Source organism: Balearica regulorum, chromosome 6 (assembly GCF_011004875.1).
Source record: "Balearica regulorum gibbericeps isolate bBalReg1 chromosome 6, bBalReg1.pri, whole genome shotgun sequence".
NCBI classification, from domain to species: domain Eukaryota; kingdom Metazoa; phylum Chordata; class Aves; order Gruiformes; family Gruidae; genus Balearica; species Balearica regulorum.
The window spans coordinates 14,397,636-14,411,231 of record NC_046189.1 but is presented as its reverse complement, the minus strand read 5'-3'; the positions used below and the strand labels follow the sequence as shown (position 1 = coordinate 14,411,231).

Genomic DNA, 13,596 nt, shown 5'->3' with positions numbered 1-13,596 from the left:
GAGATGCTACTCGCTGTACAGAAATGCACTAATACTTCTTTCTGTTTGTGGTCCAGACTGTCTGCTGCCGGTATAGATCCGCAGCACGCCAGAGCAGGTTTATACCGGGTCCCAGTCTGACCGTGCCCCTTCCTGCAGTGCTCCTCTCTGTTTATTGTACGCACTTCCCTTTCCTTTGTCAATGTACTCTTTTGGTAACGTTTGTTCTCACCTCCACAACCACTTCGTTGCACGTGGGCTGCAGTCAATAAGGATGAGCGGGTCACAGGGACTAAAGACGAGAACAAGGGGGGAGATGCAAAGAAGGAATTTGGCTGGAGGCGTTGGGAGGGAGCTGAGGGGGCCTGAAGCTCCACACAACACTTGGTGCAGGAGGAGAGGAGGGTTCGTGGGAAGGGCCCCTTGCAGCCCTCTGCAGCGTATTACTGCAAGTTATGAGGTGGTTCATTTGCCTTATCTGTGCTGGTGCAGAGCTGCCCTGGGAGCAAACTGACCCGTGGCTTCCTTTCCTGTCCCCCAAAGCCTCTTCCAAGCCTGGCTCTGGGCTGCCAGTTTTCAAAGACTTTTTACAAGGAGTCACAGGGAAAAGACGAGGGGAAGCGGGTGCAAGTTACTCCCGGGGAGATTCCGATTGGACTCTAGGGGAAAACTTTTCACAATGAGAACAATAGGCTGTTGGAATAACCTCCCCAGCGGAGTGGCAGATTCCCCAACACTGGGCACTTTTAGGATTTGGCTGGATGGGGTGCTGGGCCATCTTGTCTAAATAGTGCTTTTGTCTGGACGGAGCTTTTGCCAAGAAAGGTTGGACTCGGATGGTCCTGGAGGTCTCTTCCAACCTGGTGTTCTATGTTTCTGTGAAAGTAATTTCACTATTTCACTCTGCGTGAAGTTCTTAAATGAATTTGAGTATTTCCAAACTCGGCTTCTTGCAATTGTGCACACTGCAAGCGTGGGTTTCTGTGTGCTGCCGATGAGGCAATCGTGTACTCGCGCTCTGCCTGCCCTAGGTGTTGCCGCTTCTTAGGGCAGTCCCAGGGGCCGCCTGTCCCTGCCGCCCGCCCCGGGCAGCGCGGAGGCCGTGTCGCTGCTGCTGCAGCTCAGCTGTTCGCCGCCGCCTTTCCCCGGGGCCGGCCGGCAGCCGTGTGCGCACCTGGCGGCGGTCACACACACACCCCCTCCCACAAACACTCCCCCCCCCCCCCACACACACACACACCCGCCGGAGGGCAGCAACCCCCCGGGCCGCTCAGCGCGCGCCGTGGCACGAGGAGGACGCGAGGTGCCCTGCCCGGGTGCGGGGGTGGGTGCGGGTCGTGTCTGTGTCCCGGCGCGCGCCCGGCGGCAGCACAACGGACAGCGGCCGCGCGGTCCCGCCCATCGCACGCGCCCGCCGTGGGACGAGGTCGGCGCGCGTGCGCCTGCTGTGGGGCTGGCGGTTGGAAGAGGCGGGGGCTGAAGGGGAGGGTGCGCGCGCGCTGCTGCCCGCCCGCCCTCGCGCTGAGGTAACAGCCTCCCGTAACTGTGGAGAGAAGAGCCAGACGGGCGGGTGCTGCCGCGGGGAGCCGCCCGCCTCGCCCCGCCCGCTGCCCTCCACCGGCTCCGCGGGCACAGCCCGTCGGGGGTGAGGGCGCCGCGCTGCCCCCTGGCCGGCCGCCCCCCGCGCCGCCCCGAGGCGCTATGAGCCATGAAGCCGCCCGGCAGCATCTCCCTGCGGCAGCCTCGCTGCGGCCGTCGCCTCCCCGCCGCCTGCCGCCTCACTCTCCTGCAGCTCCTCAGCCGCCTCGTTTCGCTGCTCTTGCTTCTCCATGGCTCTTCTTGCCCCCGAGCCCACGCGGCTGCAGGGGCCGCCGGTGGGTATGACGGGTTGTGTGTTCGTGTGCGTGAGGCGCCTGCTGCTCCTCGGTCCCCGTCCTCCCCCTCCCCTGCCCCCCCTGCCTGCGCCCTGGGTGATAAACCTCGATAACATCCATTTTCCCCTGAACGATTTCTTCCTCCGCCCCTTCCAGCTTTATGTACGTGTCTGTTTCGGCGTATAGATAAGTGGGCTCAGAAAATGTTTCCTTGCCTTGCTTCCTTACAAAAAAGAAACGTGATGTTTTCCCCTGTGATCTTCCGAATCCAGTGCTGCAGTATTTTAGATAGAGGATGGTGTGCATAGAAATACACTGGTGAGGTATGCGACAAAAAAGCCTTAGGTGGTTTTTGTATGTGTTAGGATGCATGTGTACGGGGATCTGACTGGGAAGCTAATTTGTTGGTTTGGGGTTGGATTTTTGTTTATTTGCTTTTTGAATGCATAGAGATGGCGTGTGGAATACCGTATGTAGTCTGTTTGTGCATCATGTTCTTATTGTTATGTTGCTTGTTGATTGACTGTATCTTGAAATTTCAATGAGGAAGGATACAGGATTTCATCTCTAAAGCCGCTTTTGAAGAAAAGGGCTTTTGTCAAAGTTAAGAGAGAGGTAGAAAACTTCCGTTATGTAAAAGGGATTGATTAGCATTCAGTGCGCACGGACTTTGAATTCAGTTTGTCTTAGGAATATGGGTAGTATTCTTAGCCTTTTGTAGATGTATATTTGGGGTTTTTTTTGTGTGTGTGTATCTTGGAGAGAGAACTTAGCTATCAAAGAGTGTGTAAGGTGTAACTACATATCCAGTAAGATTTTTTTTTTTTTCCTTTTAGAGGTTGAGAGGCATTAAAATATTTATAATCTATGACTGCATATGAAAATGTATATGCATTTAAATAAATAATGTTATTTCTGAAACCATTTTACATGTGAAAAATGAATCAGATGTAGCTCAGTGAGTAAGCTATCTTTTTGTTTGCTTGAATGATTAATAAAATATTATAATATTGCAAGCTAAATATGTAGCTTTTTCATGGAAATAAACACATTCTGCCATATAATTTATGGCTAGCATATCTTTCTTCTTCAGATCTGCATTGGAATGAAACAGCAGGCGGTATAGAGGGAGTACTGGCAGATGAAGAGAACACATTTCAACAGAATAAAAGCAGTGACAGTAAAAATAACAGCAATACAATCCAGAAAGAAATTACACTGCCTTCAAGACTAATCTATTATATCAACAAAGACTCTGAAACCCCTTATCATGTCTTGGATACCAGGGCAAGGCACCAGCACAAACACGACAAGGTAGGGTAAAAGGATGCTCATCTGCAGGATTTTCAAAGTGGTAATATGTGATGTGGAACAGTATTTGAATGTTTTATTCTGTAGATCTTCAAGACTTAATGGTGGTCCTTGCTACCATCCTTAGGAATTAAAAGAGGACGTATAATTAACAAGAATGTAATTTCCCTTGTGTTAATTCAAAAATAATTATTTTGAATTTCAGGAAGGTTCAGAAGCTGAACTGTAGATAAAACAAATGGGAATTATGCAAAGTTAATTTGTCTGATCAACATAGATTCCAGTGTCTTGACTTATAGTATATACCATCATCAACAAAATGCTTTTTCCAAAATAGCTGTAGGCTGCAGGAATGTCTGCATAGGGACTTCCTTTAGAATCCTGAACTTACACTCAAAGCCAAGTAACTCAGGCTGTATCATGCACTACTTAATAAATGCAGTATTGGCTTCCTGCCAGCATATGACCAATGAAGACCACTGTAAAGTGTTACCTGTTTTTGTCAAAAACTGAATACCTGCATTTTTCAATATTTCATTTTGTATAGATGCAGATAGTATTTTTTTTTCTCTGAAATTGCATGGGATTGAACAAACTTTGGTTTTGTGGAATAGCTTGGTAATGAAGTAAACCTATTCTAAACTATATCACTTAAAGACTCCTTAAAAATTATTCCATCCTATTTTTATTACAAAAAGTAATTTCTTCCCATAGGTTAAAAAGGTCAGGTGAAGATAAAGATGGTTTTTATAGGAAGAGATTGACATGGTAGAGAAGAGAGACAGCAAAATAGATTAGTGTGTATGATATTACTGATGGACTTGGCTGTAATGGAGTTTCTACCTATTGAATTGTATTTCTTTTGAAACTTTAGAAAGTGAATTTATTATGTATATATATGCTTTTGTTGATATTGATTATGTGCTATTTCAGATTTGGAATTAATATGGAGTCACTGCATAATCTTTGAAAAAAAAACAAACCTAACAAGATAGTTTTGATGATTTAATGGGAAGAAGGGTTGCTTCCTAGCTTATTGAACTTGGATACCACTATGTGCCTTTGGATGCATCCAAATACACCAATAGATTATGGATGCCACAGAAAAACTGTTTGATTGTTGGCAACTGGAGCTACTTCAGAGACTACTCCATTCAAAACTAATACCCCTTTAAAGTGAGACCACTCTTAAACACTAGGGACTTTCTGCTTCCCTCTTTGGAGAGGAGTGTGGGAAGAAAGGGATTTGTACGTCCTTGCAGACCTGCCTTTGGGAATAGTGCTTCCTCCATGTTTCTACGTGGGGCTCTTCTTGGGAATATACAGAGGAGAATGTCTGCCAATCCCTTTACTTACCCAGCATTCCCACAAGAACATTGCTGCCTTTGCCTATCCTTTCTATGCCCTACCTTCTCTCTACCTGTTGGGGTAAAGCTCTGCAGAAATCTGTGCTGACAGAATTGGTATTGATTTCCTTGGGTATGCTTGCTGCTGAGTGTTGTGTAAAGTGGATCTCCTTTCTACTCACCGTGTCCCTTTTAAGCATAGGGAAAGCTTAACACTGCAGTTCTTCCAACAGAAGGGTTCTTTAAGCTTGGGGCTTCATGGAGAGTGACATTATGTTGATTTCATTCTTCTGGCATGAAACGTCTATTGCTTTGATCCCTTTAATTGAAGGAAAGGGTTGATTATGTTTCTTCTCTGAATTGATTTTGCATGTCTTGTTTCCAGAGCACCATAGAGGGCTTTCCTTCCTCCCCAACTTGCATCTTGTGTCTTTCCTTGCATGAAGTAATTTCTTTGCCCTTCCATCTATAACCAATATTTTGGTTATTTTGTTCTGTCTAACATTTATTATTATCATCTTTGTAGAGCAATAATTTGGCATGGGAGAAGTCTGCCTAGAATGTAAAAGGAAACAATGCAATTGGACTGTGAAAAATATGCATAAGGGCTTTTTTTGTTTGTTTTTGGTGGGGCTGGATTCTTTAGTACTTGCTTTTATCCCTTCCCAGAATTAAAAAAAATGCTATATTGTAATAAGTCTTACTTGTGAGATTTTGCTGTCTTCCACATTGGTAATAAAAAGAAATAACCAAAATACCTTTATAGTTAGGTAAAGAAAAAGAGATCTGTATTTAAATTTGGTTTTTAGCATGTGAAAAAAAGTAAAGACAAATATAATGACCTTATACGTAGGCAGTGGACAGCTGAGGAAGAAAAATACCTTTTTTGGTTTTTTTTTTTACTGTTCTTAGAACCATACATCCTTTAACTGGTATTTTCTTGTCAGCCTTACTATACCATTTATAGGCATATGATGTTGATGTACTCCCTACAGATATTATTCAGTAGACACCTTTCTGTGGAACTTCATTATAGTGGCCAGAAGAATACAAGCCATAAGGGTAGTTTGTGGGATAAGGCCTGAATACCTCAGAAATGCTGAGTCACTATAAGGAGAGGGGAAGAGTAGAGGAAATTGTTTGCATGTGGGAAGATAGATAAAGCTAGAGAAATATAATTATGTAAAATAATTTGAAATATTTTATTTTTTAAAATGTCTTCCTAGAAGTAAGGGTCTGCAACATTCTTTGTGAAGTGTAAGTAGAAATGAAGGGCTAGAGGAGAAAAGAGTGTACCAGAGAATCAAAAACTTAAATTGCTTTCTTAGCACTGATTCTCTTTATCCCCTCTTCAACTTGCTGAAACACCATCATAGTGAGAGGGAGTATGTGATCTAAACTGTTTGTAGAAACTCTCTCATTCCTTCTTCTAAGAAGCCTTTTTTGTTGGGGAAAAAAAAAAACAGGAATGTTCACCATAATTTTGACTAAGTGAAATGGTCTGTCTCCAAGGTGGACAGAGTTCCAGTGTATAATCTATTTTCTCTTTGTGGTCTAAAAAACCACCGTATTTTAAATACTTGGTGCTTGAAGACTCTAAAATCTGTATACCAGTTTCCTCATAGTCAAATTAAGGCTGGCTGTTTTTGAGTTCTTCTGAAGTTATTTTTAGTGCGAAATGCTCAAAAATGAGCATCTGTTTATAGAAACACACTGAAGAAGCTCATAAGAATCCTTAAACTTGCTGAAGAGATCTGAGTCTGTGTTCTGTGGCTCTGTCTTTCTAAACTTCTGCAGATGGAGGTAGCATTTTGAATGAACTGGTAATCTCTTTATTAAACCAGATTACTGCTTTGATTCATTTTGGTGGACTGCATATACAAGATTGTTAGGATGTAGCAGGAAGACTGCATGGGATACAACTTGTCACAAAAAATCTAGGACTGAGTCCTTATGGTGGCTGGTAGAGGAAAAAAATCTCACAATACGAGATGTGATCTCAAGATAATAGGATTGCCAGAGAAACACAGCTCAGGGCAACCTTACCAAATTTTGAGTGGAGAATAGTTTCAACTAGGTACCTATGAAGGAAGGCTGTATCTGCTGGACGGTTTCTAGCATTTTTAGGTCACTGAATTGGAAGTTCTCAAGTTGTAAAGAAGCAATGTCTTCATGCATAATTCTAAGCTGTTAGTGTAATTTTGGGGGGGGAGGGAGGTGTTAAGAAAACTTTTTTGCATACCCTAACAACTGGAAAAAAAAAAGTGATAGTAGTTCTGACTGTGAAGACAGTTCCAAACCTCCTCCTCCCCCCCCCCCCCCCCCCCCCCCCCCCCCCCCATTCATTTTGTGCTCTTTTTCTTGGGGTAAACACTCCAGGTGCTTCTGTTCAGCTCAGCTGTTTGTTATTTAAATTAAAAAAATGTTCCTGCCAGGCCAATGTTATGTTTGCTGCTGCATTGCCCTATTTTAAAGGTTGAGATACAGCGCTGTCTCAGCCCCTTATGCAACTTTGCCATGTAACATACCCAAGTTGAGAGGGAAAGCATCCTTAAGATGAAAGGAAAACAACTGTATTTCAGCCACTGCAAAGGAGGTGGTACTGAAGAAAAACCAGGCCTGTTTTGTAAAAGTGAAAAATTATGGCTAATAATCACTGAAGCAGTGGCATCACATGAATTCTTACTAAAATCCAGAGAAAAGTCCTATGCATTAATTACTGCCTTCCCTTGCCTATCTTAGGCCAGGTCTTTGCTTTTAATTCCCACATAATAAAAACTGATTAAAATAATGAATTAACTCAATGTGGTTTATGTGTATGAGTTTAAGACTGTTAGAGAATCTTTCTCTTTCAACTGGCTTTGCTTTTTTTTCCAGAATTTTCTGTGGTGCAGCTTTAATTTACACTACTTGCATGTTTTCATGTACACTTGACTCTTTTTCTATTCTACATTGAATTTATTAATGCAAAAGGCTTATTTGGACTCCGTATCTTCAGTAGTTACTAACAGGAGGGTTGAAATTGGTCTTCCTATCTTCTTTGGTTTCTGGGAGTAGAGGAACATCTTCCCTATGCCATCTTCCACTAAATAGATCTACATCTTGGTTTCTTAGCTGAAATGTGGGTCGTGGTATTTCTAAAACTTTTCAAATTCTTTTTTTTTTTTTTTAGTATTTCTGGGTCCTCTCATGAGCTTCAAGCAATAACCTATAAAATGTTTCAGTTTCTAAATGTTAGGTAGTGCAACATTTGCACTTGTTAGGCCTTGTTCTGAAATAAAATCATAAAAAAAAAAAGTTTATAGATTGCCTAGCATTTGTGGGAAGCTGGGTACTGCAGGAAAGTGATCCAAAATATAGATGCACTAGTCTGTAGAGTCTTGTGCACAAAACCCTGAGAGGGATATGATTTTAGAGGCCAGTATCAGCACTACAGACAGGTATCTAAGTATTGTCATGTTGGGAGAGAATGGTGGGTTCTGGCCCCGGGGTTAAAAGAGGAACAGCAGGATTGCTTTCGGAGGTAGGCCTGAGCATTTGTTCACATGCTGACAACCGCTCTGTCGAAGAACAGTTTTCAAGGCTTGAGATTCAAGTGCATCAAAGTAACCTCTCTAATTGTTAATCATTGAACACCAGAAACAAATACTCAACAGGAACTTAGCTGAAATCCTGTATGTTTTAAGCATGAGTTTTTACATTCTGCTGTGTCACTTATGTATGCTGTTTTGGTATGAAATGCTTAATTTTCAGTGAATGGTGGGAGGTTATCTCAGCAAGGTGCCATATAGTAGATGTTTTCCAAACACTAAAGGAGGATGGTTTCTGTTTGAAATCTGAGGATAGGCAAACAGGCCAAAAGAAGAGTAAGGAACTAATATATAGTAAGTTATATTGATTTGTGACAAAACTTGTACTATTATCAGAAGGAAGTTCTAGATCAAAAAATGTTTTAATGATGTAAAATCTATCTAAATATGACTTAGGTTTCTAATTCCAAAACAGGAGTGAGGAAAGCCTTTGCTTGGCTACTGAAATGAGAGAGGAAGCTTTTGGCTATTATTTTAGTCAGCAGAACTACATGCAAAAATAGATTTCTAAAAGCAATAAGCTTGTCACTTGGGGGTCATATCTGTATGAATATAGCAAAAGACCCATAGATATCATCAGTCAGTTAAATAATGCTGTGAATTTTGTTTAAAGATTTGTGACGGAACTTTAGTATTTTTGAAAGGATAACACACTACTGCATTTGGCATAGTTTTACTATGAAGAAAGTAAAAACAATATAGTACTTTACTTTTGGTGACAATGGTTGTAAAATTTCTGAAAAAGTGAATTATGGACAAACAATGCCCAAGCATAGTAATGAAAGCATTTGAGCTGTGACATGGATCAGTAAAAATCAGAATCCTATTACAGCATTCTAGTCCAGTTTTATCTTGAAACTTACAGTAAGCTAATGACTAATTTGAAAGAAAGTGGAATTCTTTATGTATATGGATTTTTAGCTTGGAAAAAAAGCCTGAGAGCTACTGCTATGCACAAACAGCTACAGCACTCTTGGAATGTCCCTAGTATGAAGAATCTGTTATTATAGTGACTACACTAGTAATTTGAGCTTTCAGAACAGTGAAAAAGGAAAAATTTTAACGATTCAGACCCTCCTTTAACCCGTTCCTCTATCATCAGTAAGTCCTTGCTGCAGAAAAACTTAATGTAATTTTGCTGCTTTGCCAGTGGAGTAGCTTATAGCTGTCAAAGCGTAAAGGTTTTTAAATGCTAAATAAACGTGCACAAAGGAACTTGTCTCCTGTTCATGTAAGTAAAGAATACTCATGCAGAACATATGCAAGTGATGCAAGAAGGTGATGTTTAATATTTTTCCTGTGAAAAGACAAGGTAACATATTTAGTTCATATGTGTTCTTCAAAATACATGCTAATCTAAATTATATTCTTGTTTGAATTTGTATTTCTATGCCAATCTGAAGAAGAGTATCTTTCAGATTATACTTTAGGCATTGTATTACACAGTAGCTGACAAGAGGACACTGCAAAATGAGAAGCTGAATGACAGAATTCCACAGATACTTTTCTACATACTTCCTCCCATCATGGTGGTATGTGATGATTGTAATGGCTAAAACATCTGGTGACAACTCACTGGTAGCTTTCTGTGGTAACGTGTTACAGAACAAAAGTCAGTTTCAGGATTAAATACTTTAGTCTCATTACCTTCACCTGATTTCTGGTTTATGCCTTTCACAGGTGGTTATTAAGCTGGCTTAACAAAAATCTGTATTTTGCTGCAGCGGTGGTATATCACATTCACCTGAATTCAAAACAGTGTTTTTGCAAAACTGCAGGGATTTAACATCCAATGTTCTTGTAACCAATGGTTTGAGTGGAGTTTGGTGGAGAAAATGCCCTACTGCAGGGTAGCAAATTAGTGTCAGCTGTTTTGCAGCAGTTGCTTCCGAGTACAGGCTACATCTGTTAAGTGAGGCACAGTAACAGATAGCAAGTGGTGTTTTTATATACAGAAGTAATTGTTTCCAGAAATAGCAATGATACTATATCTAATCCTACTGATGAACTTTTTCTTATAATATTGTAGGCCAAGAATATAAGTTACTCTATATAATTCTAAATTGCAGAAAGATAATACATCATTGATTGCTTAGAAACTTAAAGGATGATATACATGTATCATCAAATGGGCTTGACTGGACAAAAGAAAAGCTATAGCATATCAGACTAGATGTCCCTCTATCTGTCCCTGAGACCAGTCAGTAGGTCTGGTGGTGTGTATGTGGAATATTAGGAGCAGAACAGTCATGGGGTGTTACTTCCTAGACTGGTCTCCCAGACCCCAGCAATTTGTGACTTAGGGTCTTCTGGGAACCAGAACTTGTCTTCTGGATTTAATAGCCCTTGATGAGAGCTCCCGATCTTGAGGTTATCCAGGCTTTTTTTTATACACATAAGTTTTTTGGTATCTGTGATGTCCTGAACTGAAGTTTCAGGATTTTGACATGTTTCAAAAGCTGAAGACATTTACCAGTACACCAGGATTTCTTTTGAGGTGTGTTTTATTATTCAAGGTGGTATGTTATATTTAAACATTTTCAACCAGTTAAGTAGCTTGAATCTTCTTGAAAGATATTAAAGAGTTTGGCTTATTCAGTTGGTTTGGAATTGGCAGTCCGAACAACAGTAGTGACAAAACCCCCAAAAAATTAAGTGGGAAACAAAATACTTGGGTATCTCTCTCTTGCAGGTGATTATTTAGCCTTGATGCTGATCTTGTTCTAAAAAGTGTTTCAAAGAATACACACTTTAAGTAATGCGTAGTCTGTTAGGAGAAGTGAAAGCAATGCTGCACTTGTATCAGACTGGAAAGAGTGTACTCTTATTTCTAAACTAACCCTGGAAAAAGTATATAGTCACTTTTGATGTTACTTTTTTGCTCAACTTAGCTAAGTATAGTGTTTGGGATCACTGGTAGTTAGTATTGCTTCTAAAATGACTTGTAAACATCATTAATGGTATTAAATCCTGGCTGGCAGGCACTTTTTGCCATGCTACATGTTGCAGGAATGTTATGTCGTACATCTGTAAATGATAATCTTATTTTAAATGAAAGACTTAATCTTCATGGTTTGTATGTAAAAATGCAATATACTCAAAATCACCATGTTTATCTTCAAGCAGGAGATATTTTGAAAAACTTCCAAACTGATTTTATATATATATAAAAAACATAATCAAAACTAGGTACTTTAAGAAATTCTCTAGTTCTCATTTCTCATGTTTCAGAATGATCTTAACGGAATAGTACATGTTCTTTAAACTTTCCAGATAGTTAATATTGGAGTCTTGTTTGTGGCATATGTAGGAAGACATGTAATTTTAGGTAAATTTTACATATGAAGGAGACTCAAAGCAGTAGGTCCTGTAACTCTAAGTGGAATCTTTACTCCTAATTGCAACCCTTTTCCTGAATTTTTTTTTTTAAATTAAATTAATATGTGTGTGTGTTGAAAACATCATGAGGTTTTTGTCATGTACAGGTGCTTGCAAATCTCCTTGTTGCGCTTGTTCCTTGGTTTCACTATGCAAAAAAGTGGAGCATGGTCTGAAAAGCCTTTTCTACTAGGCATGCATTTAAACTGAGATTCTGTGCTTTATATATATGCACTAGCTTTCATCCTTGCAGATTCTCTCCATCAAGTCACTTGTTTGTCTTTATATTTAAACTGTTTCACTCTGGTTATTCAGAGCAGCTGTAAACTCAGTAACTCAGTTTGCCAGGCCAGTGTTATCTCAGTGGATTGGTGAACTGGTGAGACAACTGTTAATTTACCAAAAAATGTAGCAGAGAGAAAGCTTGGTAGTGGTTTGCTTCCATATTATTTTAGATATCACCTAGGAATATTATTTTTAAAATTCTTGTGTAAAGTTGTTATATTGTTTTAATAAACAAGAAACAGGCTTTAAGTAAGAGATTGTTTAATGATATTAGAGATCTTTAAAATATTTTGTAACTAGACACTTTTTTTTTTTAAAGAAGCTTGATAATGAAGTTCTGTGACCCTGTTGAAAGGGAAATGATAATTCTAGGGGCAAAGAAAACATCACAGCTGATTTTTAGTCACTATAGCAACTTTTAGAAATGTTTTTTAAATATTATATTGAAGGGTTTTATGAAAGATGGATGCCTTTGAGAAATAAGATGAAAATCAGTGCTGCTCTGTGTGGTGCAAGAATGGAAGAACACCACAAATAACTTATCCTTTGTGGAAAAATTTCCAAAGAACAAAATTGTAGGCCTTGTGGGCTGTAAAATCTAACCTTCATATCATTTAAGTTATGCCATAAACTAGCTAGAACTTCATATAGTTTCTTTGACATACTGAAGATTCATTGTGGTGTTAAATAAAAAAAATAGTATTTCTTTGTCTTTTGATTAAAGGACTTAGTCATAATATTCCAATTTTTTGTAGTTATTAATGCTGTATCAAATCAGTGTATAAGTAAGCATGATTTGATTAGGATGTTATCAGGGAAGAGGTTCTATAAAATTCAGATCTAATCTCTTCCACTCTATTGGAACAGCATCTTCACAAAAAGAAATTCTTGGATCATCTCTTATATTCTCCTTATTTATCTAGAAAACAGATGAGCATGTTTTAAATGTCTTTGGCTTCAGTTACAACAGTATAGAAAATAATAAAGAATACAATTTTTATTTCTGACAAAAATTGAATATCCTGAAAGTTAAAGTTAACTCCCTATGCAAGATGAGCTTATGGGGGTTTTTTTTTGTTTTTTTTTCTTTTGTTGTATGTTGAGCAGCATCAGTCTTCTGTATGCTGATTTGGCGACAATGCCAAGTACAAAGCCTTTAATTGTGAAGGGATTATTTTGAAGGAGTCTTTTTCATAACATGTAATACAAGCTTTGCCATGATTTTCTTATTTGAAGGTGTGTGTTACAAATGCTTTAATTATTTCAGGCCTTTTAAAGTGAATAAATGCAGTAACATAATTAAAAGAACAGTATACTATGTTATTTGTGCTTTTGTTACATAGCCATCTGGTTATGGCAAAATATAGACATTTATATGAATCTTCTTTTTTCTTGTTTTTGTGAGGAATAAGTATGTATATGAGAGCATGCTCTTCAGTTACCATTTGCTTCTCTCTCTTCCTTTACACTCTGAAAAGGCTTTACACATCTGAATTTGGTGTAAGGACAAAGCTTTTCATATGCCTATGAGATTAATGACAATAAGAGTGTTTTCCATAACTTTGTTTTACACAGGTGTTTGTCACACATTTGTTGCCTATAAAGCTCAGTGATTCTTTTGACAACTTTAAGTGTTCTGCAAAACTGTACTCTTGTGTGTTCATGTTTACAGGCTGTACATTTGGCCCAGGCAAGTTTCCAGATTGAGGCTTTTGGCTCCAAATTCATCCTTGACCTCACATTGAATAAGTAAGTGCACAACTTGAGGTTTCTTTCTTGCTTGCTCTAATTGTCTTTAACTTGTAGTACAAGGTCAGGGCACATGAAATCCCC

The 13,596-nt window shown here is 39.5% G+C and overlaps 1 protein-coding gene across 11 annotated transcripts in view; it reads left to right on the top strand.

The window, feature by feature from the left end:
* Positions 1-1,453: 1,453 nt before the first annotated feature.
* ADAM23 (ADAM metallopeptidase domain 23) overlaps positions 1,454-13,596 on the top strand; it is a 77,424-nt gene continuing 65,281 nt past the window's right edge. For 9 of the 11 annotated variants that reach the window (XM_075756398.1, XM_075756399.1, XM_075756403.1 and 6 more), the window contains exons 1-3: positions 1,455-1,853; positions 2,947-3,167; positions 13,436-13,512. In XM_075756398.1, coding sequence (XP_075612513.1) covers positions 1,688-1,853; positions 2,947-3,167; positions 13,436-13,512 — 464 coding nt within the window. In that variant the 5' untranslated portion in view covers positions 1,455-1,687. Of the gene's footprint in view, positions 1,854-2,946; positions 3,168-13,435; positions 13,513-13,596 lie in introns of all 11 variants that reach the window. The other 2 variants (XM_075756397.1, XM_075756406.1) reach the window with 1 other exon arrangement.